This window comes from Lampetra fluviatilis, chromosome 42 (assembly GCF_964198595.1).
Source record: "Lampetra fluviatilis chromosome 42, kcLamFluv1.1, whole genome shotgun sequence".
Classification (NCBI taxonomy): Eukaryota; Metazoa; Chordata; class Hyperoartia; order Petromyzontiformes; family Petromyzontidae; genus Lampetra; species Lampetra fluviatilis.
The window spans coordinates 1,073,182-1,092,560 of NC_136316.1; the positions used below are offsets into that span (position 1 = coordinate 1,073,182).

At 54.9% G+C, this 19,379-nt stretch overlaps 2 protein-coding genes across 2 annotated transcripts; one reads left to right on the forward strand and one right to left on the reverse strand.

Annotated features, from left to right (window-relative positions):
- Positions 1 to 64: 64 nt before the first annotated feature.
- LOC144946738 (beta,beta-carotene 15,15'-dioxygenase-like) lies at positions 65 to 11,714 on the forward strand. Its single transcript, XM_078875870.1, has 11 exons — positions 65 to 128; positions 1,525 to 1,653; positions 2,919 to 3,048; positions 3,382 to 3,529; positions 4,989 to 5,136; positions 5,950 to 6,167; positions 7,846 to 8,115; positions 8,882 to 8,987; positions 9,489 to 9,583; positions 10,041 to 10,152; positions 11,549 to 11,714. The coding sequence occupies exons 1-11, from the start codon at positions 65 to 67 to the stop codon at positions 11,704 to 11,706; spliced, it is 1,578 nt and encodes a 525-aa protein (XP_078731996.1). The 3' UTR covers positions 11,707 to 11,714.
- A 238-nt stretch (positions 11,715 to 11,952) lies between these two features.
- On the reverse strand, positions 11,953 to 19,379 carry RMDN1 (regulator of microtubule dynamics 1). The gene is made up of 11 exons (XM_078875653.1): positions 19,166 to 19,379; positions 17,507 to 17,613; positions 16,788 to 16,900; positions 16,123 to 16,219; positions 15,242 to 15,404; positions 14,843 to 14,932; positions 14,696 to 14,751; positions 14,258 to 14,345; positions 14,110 to 14,140; positions 13,312 to 13,445; positions 11,953 to 12,183 (listed from the first exon to the last, which is right to left on the reverse strand). The coding sequence occupies exons 1-11, from the start codon at positions 19,268 to 19,270 to the stop codon at positions 12,124 to 12,126; spliced, it is 1,044 nt and encodes a 347-aa protein (XP_078731779.1). The 5' UTR covers positions 19,271 to 19,379; the 3' UTR covers positions 11,953 to 12,123.

The following is a 19,379-nucleotide window of genomic DNA, read 5'->3' on the forward strand; positions in this document are numbered from 1 at the left end:
CTCGCTCTCGACCTGCCCCCGGCCCATCTGCCTCGGCAGCTTCACTCCCGCACCAACTGCCACCATGGCCTCCCTGGGCAGGCAGCACGAGCAGGAGTGTCCGGATGCCGTGGAGCTGTCGGTGCAGGGTGAGTGCAGGGTGAGTGCAGGCCTCGGCGGTCCTCCCACAGCTGTGTGTGTGTGTGTGCCACCACCGTTCTTGAAGGCATCGGAACTACAAGTAGCCTCATCATGAGACCTCATTTCTCGTAAAAGGTTTAAGTTAGTATTTTAACATCTTGACACCTGTTTTGTTCCATTATTGGAACCTCATTTGGCAGTAAAAAATATGATGATTGTTTTTATTTTATTTTTTACCCTTCTATCTGGCAACAAAACTGACACCTTTTTTTTGTTTGCCAGAAAAAAGGGGAAACCCTGTTCTCATACAGGTAGTCTCCTGCAAGCGTACTCCAGCAAGAGTACGCTTGCGTACTCGTGACTGGTTCTAACTCGCCATGTACACTGGGGCGATACCCCGACTCGGTTCGCAATGTTTACCCACCACCTACCTGGTTCGTTGGGCGCGTAACACAGACGCGGCGTCCGTCGTGTGAGGGTTGCCAGATGTTTGCCTCTCCTCTCCTGGCGCGGTCGTTGAGGCGGTGGGACGATTCTCTTGGACCCTGCCCCAGCAGCATACGTGGGTACAACAGTCGATCTGCGGCAGGTCGACTTTGGTGCGGGGTGAGGGGGTCAAGTGTGGGTATGCCCACCTCTTTAAAGACGTCTGGTGAGCGGGGAGGTCGAGCGTTAAAGTGAATTTTGTGTAACCACACGAGAACTCCAGAGACCACGTGGGTCTCCAAAAATAGAAACGCCAAAACGTAAACCAAATGCCCTTCCGAGCTCCCGCCGGTCGATGCTCTTCCGCCGCAGAGAGCCGAGGAAGCGAACGAGTGGCACGGAGCAGGGCTGCACCCACTGGAGGGCAGGTGAACCTTGAGCCGTCGTCGTCGTCGGTTCCTTCGCGGGTTGCAATCGGCGACTCCAGCAGTAGCGAGCCTGCTCGTGCTGCTAGGTCAGTCGCCGGCAGAGTTGCGGTGATTGAATGCAGTTATTGTGTTTGTTCCGTTGAGTTAAAGGCGTTTCGCACCGTACGTAGCCAACCGTGCTAATCGGAGGTGCGGAGGAACGACAAGAAACCAAACACAACCCGTGTTACATACTAAAAGAAAGTATGTAATCGGCGACGTTCCGCACAATGCCCCTTCTTCATAGCAGAGAGAGAGATGCTATGAAGGTACATTTTCCCAACATTTGTCTGTAGAGGACAATCATTAACAAGTGTGTATCGGCGTGTGCATTATTTGCACCTGTGCACCACTGCCGACGCAGCATCACCCAAAAACAATTGGCCCACTTACACAGTGCGGCCACGCCACTCGCCCCCCCCCCCCCCACAATGGGGACCGCCTCTGGTTTGCAGGCATGGAGTGCGAGGTGGGCCCTCCATCTGACAGGCCACGTGTCTGCACCGTGTAGGCTCCGTGCCCGGGTGGCTTCGTGGCTGTCTCATCCGCAACGGCCCCGGGCGACACTGCGTGGGGCCCTCCTGCTACCAGCACTGGTTCGACGGCCTGGCGCTCCTGCGAAAGTTTCGCTTCTGCGACGGTGAGTCGAGTGGTGGTGGTGGGTGGTGGTGGTGGGCGGTGGTGGTGGTGGGGGCCGGTGGTGGTCACTGTAGGGCTCAGGTCGGAGGTTGGCTGGGTGGGTGGGGACGCAATCGGGCTAAAGTTACAAAAGTTACAAAAGTCATCACGGCCAGAGTTCCAGAGGCTTTAGGCAATTGGTCACTGACCTCCAAGGTCCACTTTGCGGGACATCTGTGAGAAAAAAAGAGCTTAATAGATTATCGGATTCCTCCAGGATACAGATTCTGATCTCGCGAGCGCACACAGAGTTGTATTACACTTTAATTTCCACATTGTTTAACACAGTTAAGAACCCATTTTCCAGAGTGATCTGGGTCATCAAAATAACAAAACCAATGAATATAAAAAACACAAGTAGCTGTACAGCAATGATGCAACTACAAATCGGAGTAAAGACGACTGCATCCCAGAAGAAATCGAAAATACTGCAAAGTCATCACTTACAATGAAAAGGAAAAATTTCCATCGTGAAAATTACTCAAATTACTTTTCAACCGTGCATGTACAATACAATTTCAGAAACAATACAGATGTCTATGGGTGGTATTGCACTAATATGTAAACAGGAATGTTTTAAGGACAATTACAAGCGAAGTCATCGTAAAGAGTCAACAGCTCAGCCTCAAATTGTGAGTTAGAAGAGAGAGAGAGTCACCAGGGACAGAATCAAAATATTTACACTGGAGGAATCCGATGAGCTAATCAAGCAATGTTTCACACATTTCCAGTAGTTTGAAGCGATGGAACACCACGTGCTCGGGGCATTAACAGAGCGTGAGTAAGACCCACGTGGGGTTTGTGTCCTCGGTGCAGTGCACTTCAGTGTTGTGGCGCGTCTGATCTCAAAGGCTTTGTTCAGAATACTCGCTGTGGATAGGGTTAGGGACCGAGTTGTGTGTGTGCGTTAAAGATGAACTTGGCCCAATGGATATGTCAAAAGACAAAACTAGATGTCACCTTACAACCGTTCTGTCACCTGTGCCACCCATGTCACCTGTGTCACCCGTGCCACCTCATGTCCCACCCGTGTCATCTGTGCCACCCGTGTCACGTGTGCCACCCGTGTCACCTGTGCCACCTCTTGTGCCACCTCATGTCCCACCCGTGTCATCTGTGCCACCCGTGCCATCTCATGTCCCTCCCGTGTCACGTGTGCCACCCGTGTCACGTGTGCCACCTCCTTCACATGTGCCACGTGCTGTGCCGCGTGCGTGACGCGCGCAGGCCGCGTGTGGTTCTCGAGCCGCTACCTGCAGAGCGACACCTACAAGAAGAACGTGGCGGCCAATCGCATCGTGGTGCCGGAGTTCGGCACCAGAGTGGAGCTCGACCCGAGCCTGGGCCTCCTGGAGAAGTACTTCCCACACCCCGGAGGCGGTGGCGTGGCACAGCGATTGTCGCAGAGGGTCACGGCTTGAACCGTTGCTGGGCCCTCTCCCAGATCGACTCAGCCTTAACAGAGTTCCTGGTGCAGGGTGTATACAGTACATCAGCACTGGGGTGACAAAGGTGGCTGGGCATGCTGCTGGCCTCCTGCGCTGCCTTCATAGGTGCTCGCAAACAGCACTTGCCCCATCTCCCTGCGCAGGCGACACGGGGGGGGGGAGGGGTGGGAATCTCTGTCTCTGCTGCGTGTGTGAGATGACGTAACGTTGAATGTGTCTGCTGCTCGTCTCGATTTGGCCAGGTCGATGACCTATCTCAGGAACATCATGCCCGACAACACGGACAACTGTCTCATCAACGTGGTGCGGTACGGGCAGGACGTGTACGCGTGCACCGAGACGACGATCATGCGGCGCCTCGACCCCGACACCCTCGACACCCTGGACAAGGTTCGCATCCTCACCTGGGTCCTGGCCCAGGTGCTGGCTCAGGTCTCGTTCCGTGTCCTGAGAAACGTGAGGTGGGGGGAGGGGGTTCGCGTAGAGAGACCCTGGCGTTCGTCAGTGTACACGTTGTCACCATGGCCTTTCATAAAATACAATATATCAACCAGCACGTGGTAAACTGGCAGCCACTTCCTCTCAGCCACGCCTACTCCACCACTAACCCCGCCCACTGCACGTCTAACACCGCCCACTATGTATGTAGCTCCTCCCACTGCACGTCTAACACTGCCCACTATGTATGTAGCTCCTCCCACTGCACGTCTAACACCGCCCACTATGTATGTAGCTCCTCCCACTGCACGTCTAACACCGCCCACTATGTATGTAGCTCCTCCCACTGCACGGGTAGCCCCGCCCACTGTTTATGTAGCTCCTCCCACTGCACGTCTAACACCGCCCACTATGTATGTAGCTCCTCCCACTGCACGGGTAGCCCCACCCACTATGTATGTAGCTCCTCCCACTGCACGTCTAACACCGCCCACTATGTATGTAGCTCCTCCCACTGCACGGGTAGCCCCGCCCACTGTTTATGTAGCCCCGCCCATTATTCAATCGGCCCCGCCCCTCTGTCAGCATCATGAGCTGAACACGAGGCCAGAACATTTAAAACCGATTCATGGAATCTCGATTTTCACAAAAAAAAGTCCAGGATGGGAGACCAGACTTTTTGACACCACGGGAACAGTCCCTGACCAAACCAGGATGTTTGATAAAGGTGCAGCCCTGCAATTTCAGACGTCTTAGAAGAGTTGTCAGGACTCACACTTTAACCCACCACACGCGGCTTGCCGATCGACTCTGTCAATCCAGCAGTATCAATGAGGGGGGGGGGCGGGATTTAAGAAACTTGTCTCATTGTTTCCAACTGCCGTGGCAGGAGATTGAACCGGCGACCTCAAGATTGCAGGTCCAATGTGCTAACCACTACACCACGGCGGCGTCCACGGGTGTTGGGAGTGGTCACCTAACTAGAGGTGTTGGAGTGGTCACCAGAGGTTTTGATTTAAAGCTTTCGTGACTGCAGGGATTCATCTTCTTGGTTCTTTCGGTAAAGTCACGTAGAATGGAAATAATAAAGATAAAACATAATAAAATAATTCTCATGACGTTTCGACCACAACGCAAGTAGCCGTCCTCAGGTGGAGAACAGGTCTGTCGAGGAGACAGAGTCTGAATGACTCTGTCTCCTCGCTTCAGACTCTGTCTCCTCGATAGACCTGTTCCGCACCTGAGGACGGCTACTTGCGTTGTGGCCGAAACGTCGTGAGAATGATTTAATTGTTTTATTTTTTTTATTTTATTATTTCCATTCTACGTGACTTCACCGAAAGAACCAAGAAGACTAATCAGAGGTGTTGGGAGTGGTCACGTGACCAACCTCGCGGCTGCCTCGACCCAGGTGGACATGGCCAAGTTCCTGACCGCGACCATGATGAGCGCTCACCCGCACTACGAGGCGGACGGCTCCATCGTCAACATCTGCACGGCCATTGCCGACAAGGGCAAGACCAAGTACTGCCTCTTCACCGTGCCGCCCACTCTGCCCGGTGCGAGGACACGGGGACACGGAGACTCGGGGTCAAGGGGAACACGGACGACATGGGAACACGGGGGAATGGGGACTCTATGAGATACCGGGAGACGAAAGGCATGGGGGAGTGGAGATATGGGGTACCAGACGGGTTCGGTTGAACAGGGGGCATGGGGACAAGGGGGTGTGGGTGGATTGGGAGCACTGACGGTCAGGGAAACGCAGGGGCACGGGGGATCAATCTGAGGTTTAGAGGTAACTATGTGTGCGCTTCTATCTTAAACGGTCGACACCCGTCTCCTATGAACCCACGTGTCGCTATGTCCCCGTGTCTCCCTCGCTCTCCATGTTTTCTCTGACCCCACCATGTCTCCCGTGCTCTCGAGTTTCCCCTTTGTCCCTATGCCATCTCCCTTGTCACGCCTCGCCTTCCCGTGTCTCTTCCCACATCTCCCAGTGTCTCTCCGCGCCGCTCCCCGTGTTTCTCCCTGCACCTCCCCGTGTGTCTCCTTGCACCTCCCCGTGTCTCTCTCCCATTGTCTCTCCCCGTGTCTCTCCCATTGTCTCCCACCCCCCCTTGTCTTCACCGTGGCTCTTTCCACATCTCCCAGTGTCTCTCCGCGCCGCTCCCCGTGTTTCTCCCTGCACCTCCCCGTGTCTCTCTCCCATTGTCTCTCCAATTGTCTATCCCCTTGGCCATCCCCGTGTCTCTCTCCTATGTCTCTCTCCTATGTCTCTCCCATTGTCTCCCCCCCCACCCCCCTTGTCTTCATATATCTCTCCCTTATCTCCCTCCCGTGCCTCCTCTCCCCCGTGCCTCCCCTGGCAGGCGACGAGCCGTGCGCGGGGCTGCGCGGCGCCCGCCACGTGCTCTCGGTGCCGTCCCGGCAGCGCCTGAGCCCCAGCTACGTGCACAGCTTCGGGCTGAGCGCGCGCCGCGCCGTGCTGCTCGAGACGCCGCACGTGATGGACGTGACGCGCATTCTCTCCGCCTACGTGCGCGGCGCGTGCATGGCGAGCTGCCTCTCCTTCCAGCCGGACGGCAAGGTACGAGTTGAGCACCGGCAGCTACACCAGCAGCAGTACATCCCCGTCAACCCCTAATCAGCGCCCTACCTTGTTAGTCACGCCGTGTCCTTATCCAACTCAAAGTTCATCCTGCAAAGTCCCATCACAAGGGATAAACACTACACGACTATACACTACACTATACACTACTCTATACACTACACTACTATACACTACTATACACTACACTATACTACTATACACTACTCTATACACTACCCTACTATACACTACACTACTATACACCACTATACACTACACTATACACTACACTACTATATACTACTATACACTACTCTATACACTACTCTACTATACACTACACTACTATACACGCCTATACACTACACTTCTATACACTACTATATACTTGTCAACCCCTAACCAGTGCCCTACCTTATTACACACCAGTTCAGACCTGACTGGTCACCCCGTGCCCCTTACAAATCTCAACGTTCATCCTACAAAGTTCCATCACGAGGGGGAAACACAAACAAATAGACAAATTATGTTTTGTTGCCCGCACTGAAACGGCTGTACGCCGTATGGACCTGAAAACTCGATTTCCCTGCACAAGGATACGGGGTAAACCGTTGTGGGTTGACAGCTATGACAGCAGCAGTAGCAGCACCCAGCAATCCCACTGGCAGCAGCAGCAGCAGTACCAACACTCGGATCGGATCGTCAAAAGCGCTCGCAACAAATAGTAGCGGTAGCGTCAATAGTAGTAGCATCAGCAGCAGCTGCAGCAGCAGCTGCAGCAGTAGCTGCAGCAGCACCATCAGTAGCACCATCAGTAGCACCATCAGTAGCACCGGTCGTAGCAGCAGCTACATGAGTAGTAGCAGACTGGGCACCAGTAGTATCAGAACAGCAGCATCAGTTGCAAGCAATAACAGCAGACGTGTTTCAAGGGATTCAAACACATCTCTCTGCCCGCAATGAACATTATGTATTAGGTAAAAGAAAAACACGAAATTTGAAAATATATACATTTTAACCGCTTTTAATCCGCTTGAGTACCTGTAACGAACACAACTCGCCACCAAGGGGTTATGCTGCACTGCCATCTACTGGCCAACACGCAGCCTCGCACGCCCAAGGCGTTTGTGCGTGTTGTGCGTGTTGTGCGTGTTAGTGTGTGTTGTGTGTTTGTGCGTTGTGCGTGTGTTTGTGCGTTGTGCGTGTGTTTGTTAAGTTGTGCGTGTGTGTTGTGTGTTTGTGCGTTGTGCGTGTGTTTGTGCGTTGTGCGTGTGTTTGTTAAGTTGTGCGTGTGTTTGTTAAGTTGTGCGTGTGTTTGTTGTGTTGTGCGTGTTTGTGTGTTGTGTTGTGCGTGTTTGTGTGGTGTTGTGCGTGTTTGTGTGCGTGTGTTGTATTGTGCGTGTGTTTGTTGTGTTGTGCGTGTTTGTGTGGTGTTGTGCGTGTTTGTGTTGTGTGTTGTGTTGTGCGTGTTTGTGTTGTGTGTTGTGTTGTGCGTGTTTGTGTTGTGTTGTGCGTGTTTGTGTGGTGTTGTGCGTGTTTGTGTTGTGTGTTGTGTTGTGCGTGTGTTTGTTGTGTTGTGCGTGTGTTTGCGCTTGAGAAGACTTTGGGTAAATGACTCTCTCCCCGTCGCAAGATTGTCGACATCGCTAACGTACAGAGACGCCCATTGCCGCAGACCTACATCCACGTGCTGGACCGCTCGGGGTCGGATCGCGGTGCCCAGGCACCCCAGTACTACGCGGGGCCCATGGTGGTCTACCACCACGCCAACGCCTACGAGGACGACGAGGGCCAACACCTCGTGGTGGACGTGATGGCCTACAGCACGGATCAACTCTACTCCGCCTTCTTCTTCAGGGGGCCCAACGCAGTGGTCGGGAACACCGGGGGACCCCCCATCTCCTGCAGGGGCTTGCGCTACGTGCTCCCGCTGGGCCCGCGACAGGTGAGGTCATGGGGCGGCAGGTGAGGTCACGGGGCGCCAGGTGAGGTCACGGGGCGGCAGGTGAGGTCACGGGACGCCAGGTGAGGTCACGGGGCGGCAGGTGAGGCCACGGGGCGGCAGGAGGACCCTCCTCGGGCGAGCGCCCAGGACGGGGGGTGGGCAAACGAAATAACAAAAAGGGGCATTTACATTTTATTTTAGAATTTGGTTTAAGCAAAAAAAAAAACCTCAAATATTTCAAGAGCCACAATGCGGCACGTGGTGAACACGAGACGGTCGTCCCCACCGTGCTAGCATCAGTAGGTGCCCGCTCGCAGCACTTTCCCCAACAGTCTGTTGAGGCTATACGGGGCCGTCTTTGTTTTTATCTGTGTGTATTCGTGTGTGTGTATGTGTTTGTATGTGTATAATGTGCAGATGTTTTTGTGTCCGAATGTGTCTCTCTACGGGCTTGTGTTGGTCTGTGAATCTGTGTCTGTTTATGAATCTGTTGTGTGCATCAATGTGCCTCTGTACCTATCGTTATGTATCTGCATCTTATGTTTCTGGATCTGTATAAACATCAGCACTGGGAAGACAAAGGTGGACAGGTGTAGTGCTGTAACTTTGTGTGCTGGCCCTTTCATAGGTGCTTGCTGACAGCACTTTCTCTAACAGTCTGTATTAAGGCTATATGTGGGGATCTTTGTTGTGTATCTGTGTGTATCTGCAAGTTTGTGGGTTGGCGGCGTCAAGCGGCCGTTTTCTTTTGTTATTCCGTGCACAGGGAGCGGAGCTGGGATCGAACCTGGTGACGATGAGCGGAACCACGGCCCAGGCGCTGCTGCAGAAGAAGGGAAAGATCGAATGCATCCCCGAGGAACTCTTCCCTGGCGAGTTCTCCGCTCTGCATCGCCAGCTCCACCCTCAATCTCACCGCAATGCTGCGGTCACATCTGGGGTGGAGCACCCAGCCCCGAGCTCACTGCTACACCCAGTAGATTTCAAGATAGAGCAGCAGTCAGGGCGATTGGTGATCCAGCGCTCGATGATCCACTCCTGTCACTCACTCACTTACTAGCGGTCAGTGGCCTTGTAGTTACTCCTCTATCACTACTAACATGGTTACTGTTCCCGTGAACTTCAGTCAATTGACTGTTTAGTCTCATCGACACTGATTTCAACCACCACACGACAGGTCACTACAATTATCTTTCTGCGTCTGCCCTTGCACTTCTCAACTTTTCATTCCCTCCCATGGACTTTGTTTCCCCAAGCTCTTGTAACATAGCTCAAAGATTCGTGTTAAATCTTCTATCTATTAGAACGTTAATAGTGCTCTGTTGCTGTTCCTTCCCAACTTTCTCGTTATCCCTCTCCTCTCTCTCCTGCAGACATTGACCTTCCCTGCATCAACCCCCGCTACCGTGGGAAGAAGTACCGGTACCTGTTCGCGATCCAGTTTGACGGCGGAATCACCAGCAAAAGAGTAAGGCGAGTGTGTGTGTGTGAGATAAAGTTCAGCACCATGGCCAGTCAAGTGAGTTCAGCACCACGGACAGCGCTCGTGCATTGTGAATACTTCACACACACGCACAAGAAATACGTGTGGAAGCACATGCTCATATGTACAACGTTCACACGTGCACACATACACCCGTAAATAGACGCAGATCCTCATTCTAGCCGACCTTGTTAAGGCCTGCACATGACACGAGGGGGTGGTGTGGCCAGCACCGCACATTTGCCTCTCCAGTGCTGATGTTGATTTAGAAAGCTTGCGAAGTGAATCGTGGAGGGCTCGCTGGCAGGAGGCTGTGGGACAGATGCGGGTGTCGTGGATTACTCAAGGTGACCGGTGGATGGGGACCGCCTGTGCTCCCCACTGGGAGCGGCGCACACACGGACACACCGAGAGCAGGTGCTGTGCTCTGGTCGTCCCGCAGATGGTGAAGCTGGACCTGGAGACTCGCGAGACGCGGCTCTGGGAGGCGGACAACGGGTGGTGCGGGGAGCCCGTGTTCGTGGCCAGCCCCGACGCCTCAGCGGAGGATGACGGTCAGTGACGGCCCCTGCAGCCCCGCTACTGCTACTCGGCTCCATGTGTCCGCGTGTGTGGGCGTGACTGCGCTGGGGGTGCGGGTAAACACCTGTGTGTGACTGTGAGGCTGTGTATGGGGAAACGGTAGTGCAGTGGTTAGCGCACTGCGCCAGTAACCCCGTGGCCCCAGTCCAATGCTCTCTCATGACCAATACCAGTATTGAATATTTGAACAGGTCCTAGATCACTCCTAGGTCGACGTGGCCTTAAATGACCACCTGGTGTGGTGTGAAAACAACACCATAGACCGGGTGTGGTGCTGGTCACTCACTTACCCGTGTCCCGTGTCGACCTTAATAGTTGCTCGCCAACCTTACTTGTCCCAAGTCTGTTCAGGCTATATGGGGGAAATGTCTTGGTGTGACTGTGCGTGTCTATGTGGGTGAGTGGGTATAAACTAGCGTTGTTAAACGCAAAACCAGGAACCATTTTTCAGAATTGGTTATCGGTTCCGAAATTCAAGAACCGGTAACAGACTCCAATGTAACCTTAGTAACGAGTCCACCGACCGGCATTCGCAAATGTACAAACCGCACGGTAGCCCAAGTCACCACGTAGTATATTTGTCTTCGCTTCTCAGCTCCAGAGGTAAATGTGGAAGCCTTAAATGTATCGCTCGTGCCACTGCTTGCGAAATAACCTCCAACAGAGGGAGCTAAAGAGGGCAAGTGGTCTTCTCTTACACTCTGACCAGATGTGTCGGAAGAGATGGGCCAGACCCAAACCTTACCGCCGCCAAGTGCGACCTGCCGATCGACTCACTCACTGTGGCGTGCCCATTCGTGCTCCTGCTGGGTAGACAGAGAGCAGGGGGGAGAGGGGATTTAAGAAACTTGCCCCATTGTTTCAGAGTTGGAATCTTAACGACAGACCTCTGGATTGCAAGTTCAGTGTGCTCAACCATTTAGCACGCTGAACTTCCATCGTTTTTCAGTTGAAAAGCTGAAAATTCCATGTTTATTGCTCTCAACATTATTTGTGCGACTGCGTGGGTGAGTGCGTATACACCTGTATGTAGGTGTGACTGTGTGGGTGTGTGGGCATACACCTCTGTGAATATGCGCGACCGTATGGACGTATACTTGTGTGAAACGTGCTGCTGTGGGCGAATGGAGGGTGTGTGACGGTAAGATGCCTCGCGATGGAGTGCTGCGACGTGCGCGTTCGGCCGTGCTGTTGCGTGATGGCGTAGTGTGCTGCTGCGGTGCGACGTTATGTGGTGACGGTGTGACGACGACGGCGTGACGTGAGTGTTGCGCCGTGGCCGAGGTGCGCCGTGCGTTGCTGCGCGACGGTGCGATGCGGCGGTGCGATGCGATGGTGCGTGATGACGGTGTTGCGACGGTGTTGCAGGCGTGCTGCTGTGCGTGACGGCGTCGCACGACGCTGCGCGGGGCGTGGACATCGTGGTGATCGACGCTCGCGAGATGAAGGAGCTGGGCCGCGCTCGCACCCCCTCCTTGCTCCCGATGGACATGCACGGCATCTTCATCCCCGACCACTCCGCCTAGCGACCACTCCTCCCCCTGCCTGCCTCTCTCAGTACGACTGCAGCACCAAGCAACAACCGTTCCATTCGCTAGGCGGTACAATAATCTCAATGAAACGAACAACATTTAGCAAAACGGCCGACACGAATATGTTGGACGTTATATCGCATGATATCTCCTCGTATCCCCATATCGTGGCGGCCCAAGCGAGAAGTGGTTAGAGCTCAACTAGGCAGCGAGACACCAAACCCGACAAAGATCACAGTCGCTTTTTTGCGTTTTTATTCTCACCGATCGCTACAAAAATCCTCAGCGACTACAATTACGTCGCGCAAACGTTCTTCACTCGGAAGCAACGGCGTCGTCTTCATCCGACGAGTGCGGCAGAGGAGCCTTGCCACGCCACGGCACTGCCGAAGCACACTCCCCCGGCGCCAGCTACTTGCGCTCCCCCTTGCCAGTGCACGATTTGAGCAACTCAACGGCCTCCTTCTGCACCTGGGGCAGGCGGGAGGGCGGGCGGGCGGGAGAGCGTCAGTGCCTGCGGCACGCGCGATTAATCTGCATTCTCAGGTTCAATTCTATTACTGCGTTGTGATGGCGATACGCGCAGGAGCTCGATGCCAATGTCGAGCTCGGCTGCTGGTCACGATGAGAGGGCTTCGGAAGAGAGGTGGTGTAGTTTTTGCCGTTCCTCCTCCGTCGAAGGAGCGCAGGCTACAGTGGTTTACAGTACGGTCCATCGTTCTCGAGTGCGGTGAGTTGATCATCTCAGCCGGGTCACCAATGGCTTGACATTTCGACCCGTAGACGCACGCATAAAACCGCAGGCTCGCATAGAGACTAACAGATTCACGGAGAGACCCATAAACTCACATAGAGATTCGTAGGCCTCACATTGACCGCGTTGTGATTAAACTAGGCAACCAAGTGTAGCCACAGTTGATGGTCTCAGCCCGGTCACCAATGACTTGACACGGGAGGCAAAAATATTCGCGTGAAGAATCACAGACGGGCATCGGAGTAGAGAAAAAAAAACTCAACACATTCATCAGGAGCACCTTTGCCTGGAAAGAATAAAGATACAAACCATGACATTTCACACAATGGCCCATTATTCTCATAGCACTCTCAGCGAAAACACACACAGTCTCACGTCGTTGTGATTGGTCCATGTCGTTGTGCTTTGTCAAGTGGAGACATGCTCTCAGCCCACTCTCGGGACAATTGCACGTGAAAAAAAAGCACAAAGGTCAATTTGGTTCCGCTCCTGATTTGGCTAAATTCCAGCCGTAAGGATTAAAATATCCGTTTCGTCTGTCACGTGACGAACGTGATGGACGTGACGGACGTGATTCTCTTCGGCAGGGTAGATGCGTAAAGTGCTGATCCCCCCCCCCCCTCACTCGCTTGGAGGGATCTCAGACGCGGTTCTGCAATGTCAAATTCCGCGGGGCCTTTCTCTTAACACGAAGGGTCGCGCTGCTCTGTGGGAGTCCCGAATGGATTCTCCGACTCGTGATGGCGACGCCGAGAGCGACAGACAGGATACAACGTGGGGGAAAATGATTAAACTTTAAAAACAAAACTTCCGTCGTGACAAAGAGACACACACGCGCCCCCAACCTGGGCATCCTCGTCGGTACGAGCCGGGAAGTCGCGCGCCTTGGTGAGCCACAGCAGCGCCCCGCGCACGTTCCCCAGGCGCAGCTGCGTCTTCCCCAGCATCAGCAGGTTCTTGCTGTAGAAGCTGGGCTCCACTGGGACAGAACGGCCAACGTGGGGTCGGTTGGCAAACAAGCCATGCGCCCCCACGCAGGGACTCTCCCCGACACGTTACAACGTGCGTTTAGGCAGCGGTTATGGAAGTCACCGGGTTTGTGCCTCCCAAGTATTGGGGCAATCGTTTGATTAGCAAAGGGGTAAGTCCCAAATAGCAACACAACTTGACGTGAAAAGTTGACGGGCATGAACGGACGGCCACTAATATGTTGACTGTTCAGTTCATATTTGACGTCCGTTACAAAACTGGCAAATCGCAGGGAGTTTTGCGTGCTTCATTTACGTGGGGTGTTATCTCATACTTTGGTTTTCTGGCAGTGTCAATAAAAACTCGGCGTATAATGATTCACCAATTAAAATCGATTCTTACAAGTATGATTCGTGCCTCGAATTTATCCGTGAAATTACATTTTTTTGTATCCGTAGACGTACGCAGGTGGGTTATCATGCACCCTGCAGCCATGACAGGGGCTACATTCTCCGCATCGCTAAACAATACATCTTGAATAAATTCATCACCTCAAATCACAACAAACCATTTGCACCCCAGGCAAAACTGTTACGTCCCCAGTACAAATACCACAGGGCTCTAAACCACAGGGCTCTTCCTCGTCTCATGAATGTAGCGAGGTGCGGCGGTACCTTGCTCGGCTTTGCTGAAATAGTCGAGTGCCTGGAAAACAGAGCGGGGGACATCGCGTCACACGCGGCCCTCCCTCCACGTGCGGCACACCGACGGGAAAGCCGCGAGGCTTCTCGCAAACCGCCGGCGCCGCATCGCGGCCGCTACCTCGTAGAAGGTGGCGCTGGGGGGGGAGGCGAACAGCACGGCGGCGATCCGCCGCTGGTACCACGGCATCTCGGCAAACGTGAAGCACCTGGGGTGTTGTGCGCGCACACGGGCGGATGGACGGAGGAACGCACAGATGGACGTTATTGATGGATGGATGGATGCACAAAGGGGTGGAACGATGAACAGATTGATGGATGAAGGGACGGATGGACAGATGGGTTGACAGATTGAAGAACAGGCATATGGGCAGATTAACTCATGGACAGAGGTACTTCATTACTGAGCCTTCACCATAACCGTAAGGGGTCTGCTTTTGGAATTTCACGTGAAGTAAGCGTAAATTGTTTTTTAGCAGTGATAATCATTGCCTGTTATAGAACTCAACAGCACTTGTCGCAACGGTCTGTTCAAATCTACACGGAGGATGCGTCTCACCATAATCCCATGAGGTGGAGCGACGTGGGGTCTCTGGGGTTCAGCTCGATGGCTTTCTATGGCGGAGAGGGAAAGGAGGGGGTGTCAGCCGCGGCGCCCGTCTGCCGGTGTGCCTCGTGCCCCCCCCCGTGTGGGTCGTCGGCTTACCTGGAAGTGCTCCTTTATCACAAACGCGTTTGCGATCTTCACCTTGATTCCCTCAAAGTCGCCCACGTCGCTCACGCAGATGGCGTACCACTGCGCGCAGATGGGAGAGGAATTTAAACTTCAGCGAAGTTAAAATTCCATCACCAATGCAATAACTGGCGTTCTAAGATCACTAGGCCAGACGTGAACCGCAAAGTCCATCAATGCCGTTTGTTAAGAGCACAAAGCGTCATTGCAAACCCGCAAAGCATCATGGGATTGAACTGTGAACCACTGCAACAAACTGGCAAAAGTGCTGCCACTCGGGCATGCTAAGGGCAAGCTAGCGCGTTGATTTTCAGAACGTTACAATTCAATTGGCGGTTCCTTTCGCCTGTAGCAGTGGCCCCGAGGCCGCACCTTGTGGCAGGCGAAGCTGCTTGGGTTCTTGCCGAGCGCTCTCTTGGCAGCGTCCAGGGCCTCGTACGTGAGCCGGCGTCGCTCCTCCGTGGTGGTGCCGCTCCGCTGGGCCAGGTCGCGCGCCGCACGTGCCAACCGCCACAGCACCTCGTCGCTGTCCAGCCTGGGGCGCAAACCACGACAAGCCCTCTCTCGCCGTCACTCTCGTGCCCCTGTGTGTGCGTCTCTCTCTGTCTCTCTCCACCTCTCTGAATCCCCCTTGTCTCCGTCTCTCTCCGTCTCGCCACCCTTTCTCTCTCTCTCTTTCTCCGTGTCTGTCGTCGACTCTCTGTCACTGCCACCTTGCTTCTGTCTTGTTACACAGCAACAGAAGCAGCTGTGAGTGTGTGCACGTGCAAACGTGTGTGTGTGTGGCGGCGAGCGGGGTAGTGGTTAGCGTGCTGCGCTATGGACCCGGTGGTCCGAGTTCAATTGCCGTTCACGACCAACGCCAGTAATGGTTATCTGAACTGGTCCTGGGCCTCCTGTAAGTCGACTCAGCCTCAAATGAATACCTGGCATAGCTACCTATACTTTGCACTCCTCTATTGTTTGTTGTTGTAACTTGCTGACCCGCTCTAGCTGGAGATCTGTGAAAAAGAGCTTTATAGCTAATCGGATTCCTCCGGTATAAATATTTTAATTTTAATTCCGAGGTCTGGGAGCGGACGCATCCCCAACCCCCCTCCCGGTGATTTGGTCACAAACGAAATAATTGCCAAAATGCAACCGATACGTCCTCTTGCACAACGCAATTTGCGCAGGCATCGGCATTAACCGATAGATCGATGGACCATCGCGTGCGTGGCAACGGTAGAGAGCGCCGGCGCTGTGCTCGTCACCGGTCCGCCTGCTCCTTGAGCAGCAGGTAGAGCTTCTCGGACTCCAGCGTGCCGTACAGGTAATCCGCCTGCTCGATGAGCTTCTCCAGCGCGTAGTCTGGACACACGGCGTCGTCGCAGCGCACGGACACAGAGGGAAGGTTAAAGGTCGAACTCAACCCGGCAGCGCGAGGCGGCGGCGTCGTCGCGGCGAGGGCGGAGGTGAGCATGGGCACGCGAGCTGAATCGGCGTCAACACGGAGGTGTGTTTTGGAACTGGAGTCTGCAACCTCCTGCCCGGGGGACGCAAGCGGGCCTGCGGGACGCAAGCGGCCTGTGGCTTAGTTTTGGCCGGCCAGCAAACGTTCGCTGAACATCTTGGCGGGCAGTCCGCCAGCAACGCGCAGGGCGACGTCACATTTACAAACGTCGTGGCTCTCGGGGGATTTTTCGTATTCTCAATATGGCCAGCGCTTGAAATATCACCGGAGTGTGAACACAGCTTAAACTTGCGTGAACATGCCGGATGCTTCACAGATGTGGAAACACACGGGGGAGCCCACTTGCAGCACGTCGCCCTGAGAAGTGGTCGCATTTAAACGCTGCGACGTGAATCCACACTGCGTTCGATTTGCACAACTGTTCCCACCCGGTTGAGTCGTGCCGCTCCCGTGTCTCCCGCTCACCTGAGCCGCTGGTGGCTTGGGCGGCCGCAAGAGGAGGCCTCCACATCTGGACCCCGGCCCAGCCGGCCACACCACCAAGCAGGGCCCACCGGAGGCCACGCACAACGCCAGGGCTGTTGGGACACGCACGCACGCCGTGGCCCTACGCACACCTTCGGGCCTCTTCACAGAATCAATCGCAGCTGCTGCCATTCGCCACTCGGTGAAAGTGACAATGCTGCGGTGCTTGTGCCAGGCTCAGGTGCACTTTGAGGCGACATGGAGGGTGGAAGGCTCGCTGCAGGCCGGTCACGATGACAGGCCCTGCGTTACGTGGCGACGGCATTGAGATGTCCGTACCCAGTGGTTCTCGTCACCCCCCTGCTTCTGCACCATCGCAATGCCACGGCTGGTGGACGCAGAGCTTCTGGGGACTTGGGGACCGTGGTGATGCGGCGCGTTGTTTGACAGTGCAGGTTGGTGACGGGCGCATCCGAGTCCCTTGGCACGGGTGCCCCCCAATTCAAGTGGCGTAGCTACTCAGCTGTGCACACGAGCCTCTGAAGAAGCTACCAGGACGTGCAGCGAAACGTCGGACATCGCGGCGTTGGACACGCAGGCACAACCCGAATAAGAAAACGTGAAGAAGCTGCGTTGGTAAGTGGCAAACAAGGCGAGACGGACGGTGGTGGGGCTCTGGAAGGTTTGGCGTTGTGTGGAAGTCGCCGGGGGTTGCTTACCCGCACAATCTTGACAGCCCCACAGCTGCAGCAGCTCCTGCAGGGGTCGCCCACACTCTGCACGTGGCGGCCGTCGGCACCGACCCCTCGAACCTCCGGGCTGCCCCCTGTAAGGGACACACGTCCAGACACCCCACTCATCATCACACACGTCCAGACAACCAGCTCATCATCACACACAGCTAGACACCCCACTCATCATCACACACAGCTAGACACCCCACTCATCATCACACACGTCCAGACAACCCGCTCATCATCACACACGGCTAGACACCCCACTCATCATCACACACGGCTAGACAACCCACTCATCACCACACACGTCCAGACAACCCGCTCATCATCACACACGGCTAGACAACCCACTCATCACCACACACGTCCAGACACCCCACTCATCATCACACACATCCAGACACCCTACTCATCATCACACACGTCCAGACACCCCACTCATCATCACACACAGTACAAGGAGGAGGAGTTAGTATGTTTGACCTGGCAGCATGCACTGTGTGTAATGCTGCAGCTGGTGAGCTGTATGTGAACGGATGTGCGGTTTAACACGAGTGACGTCATCACATCTATCCCTCTATTTAAGGAACAGGTGGATTTCTCCACAAATCTGGCTGACCACCTGATGAAGCTAGTTGTAATTACTGGCGAAACGTCGTACTAAGATTGTAAATGTTGTGGCTTTGCTCTCCAACACACCGGTTAGTGCTGTACTAGTGCACTACACTACACACTAATGCTGTACTAGTGACAAATTGGCACGTTCTGTTTACGTGGCAAACCTTCCTAGTTGGCTGTGTCGGGTGGTGGCGGGTTTAACCGTAACAACAAAAACAATGTGGATGTGCGGTTGTCCGATGAAAGTTGCCTGAACGTCCAATGCGGCTCTGACTAAACCAACGCCGCTTCCCTGGCCGTGTGCTCCGAGCTCAATCCAAGTTTTAGAAGCACACGGATGATGGCTCCATCATCACGACGCCACCAGTCACCTGGAGGAGGCTCAATGAGCCTCCCTCCTCCAGCTGACTGGTGGAGAAACTCAATGAGCATCTCCAGGCAGCACGTGACAACACCACAGCCAATCAGAGCAAGGCTGCTGCCATGTTGGGTGGGGGTGGGTGAACCTGCACATCGCCGCCATGTTGGGTAGGGAGACCCGCGCGTTTCAAGCCAGCGGCAATGACAACGAGGTGGAGGAGGGTGGAGCAGCGATGCTCCACCGTGCTCCAGCCAGGCTCTCGGTGCCCCTCACTGCGAGCAGAGCCAGCGAGTGTAACAAGTCTGTCTCGACTGTCTCCTCTCTCCCGAGTTATTGAGGGTCCGTCGCTATCCGCACGCCCGCCCGTCTCTGTTTCTCTCTGTCTCTGTGTCTCTCTGTCTATCTCTGTCTCTCTCTCTGTGTCTGTCTCTCTGTGAGGCTCTGTCTCTGTGAGTCTCTGTCTCTCTGTGTCTCTCTGTCGCTCTGTCCGCCTGTCCGTGGAGGACATCGCAGCCGCGAGTCTCGGGACCGCCCCCCCCTGCCCCTCCCCGGCCGCAGGACCCCGCAGGGCCGCAGGTCTCAGGGCGCTCCTGCTGCTGCTCCTGCTGCTGATGTTGTTGTTGTTGCTGCTGCGTCGTCTCCCCCCGCACTCGGCCACTCACGGGCGCCGGGCGCCGCCGGAGGGTCTCGGCCGCCCTCGCCACGAGCCGCGCGCCTCCTCCTCCAGCCCCCCGACAGCACCGCGACACGAGGCTCCTCCAACTCATGGCGGCGGCGGCGAGAGACAGCGAGCGGCGAGACGAGAGACAGCGAGAGAGACGAGAGACAGCGAGCGGCAGGAGTGTGGGCGATGTCCGCCTCGAGGGCGCGGGGGTG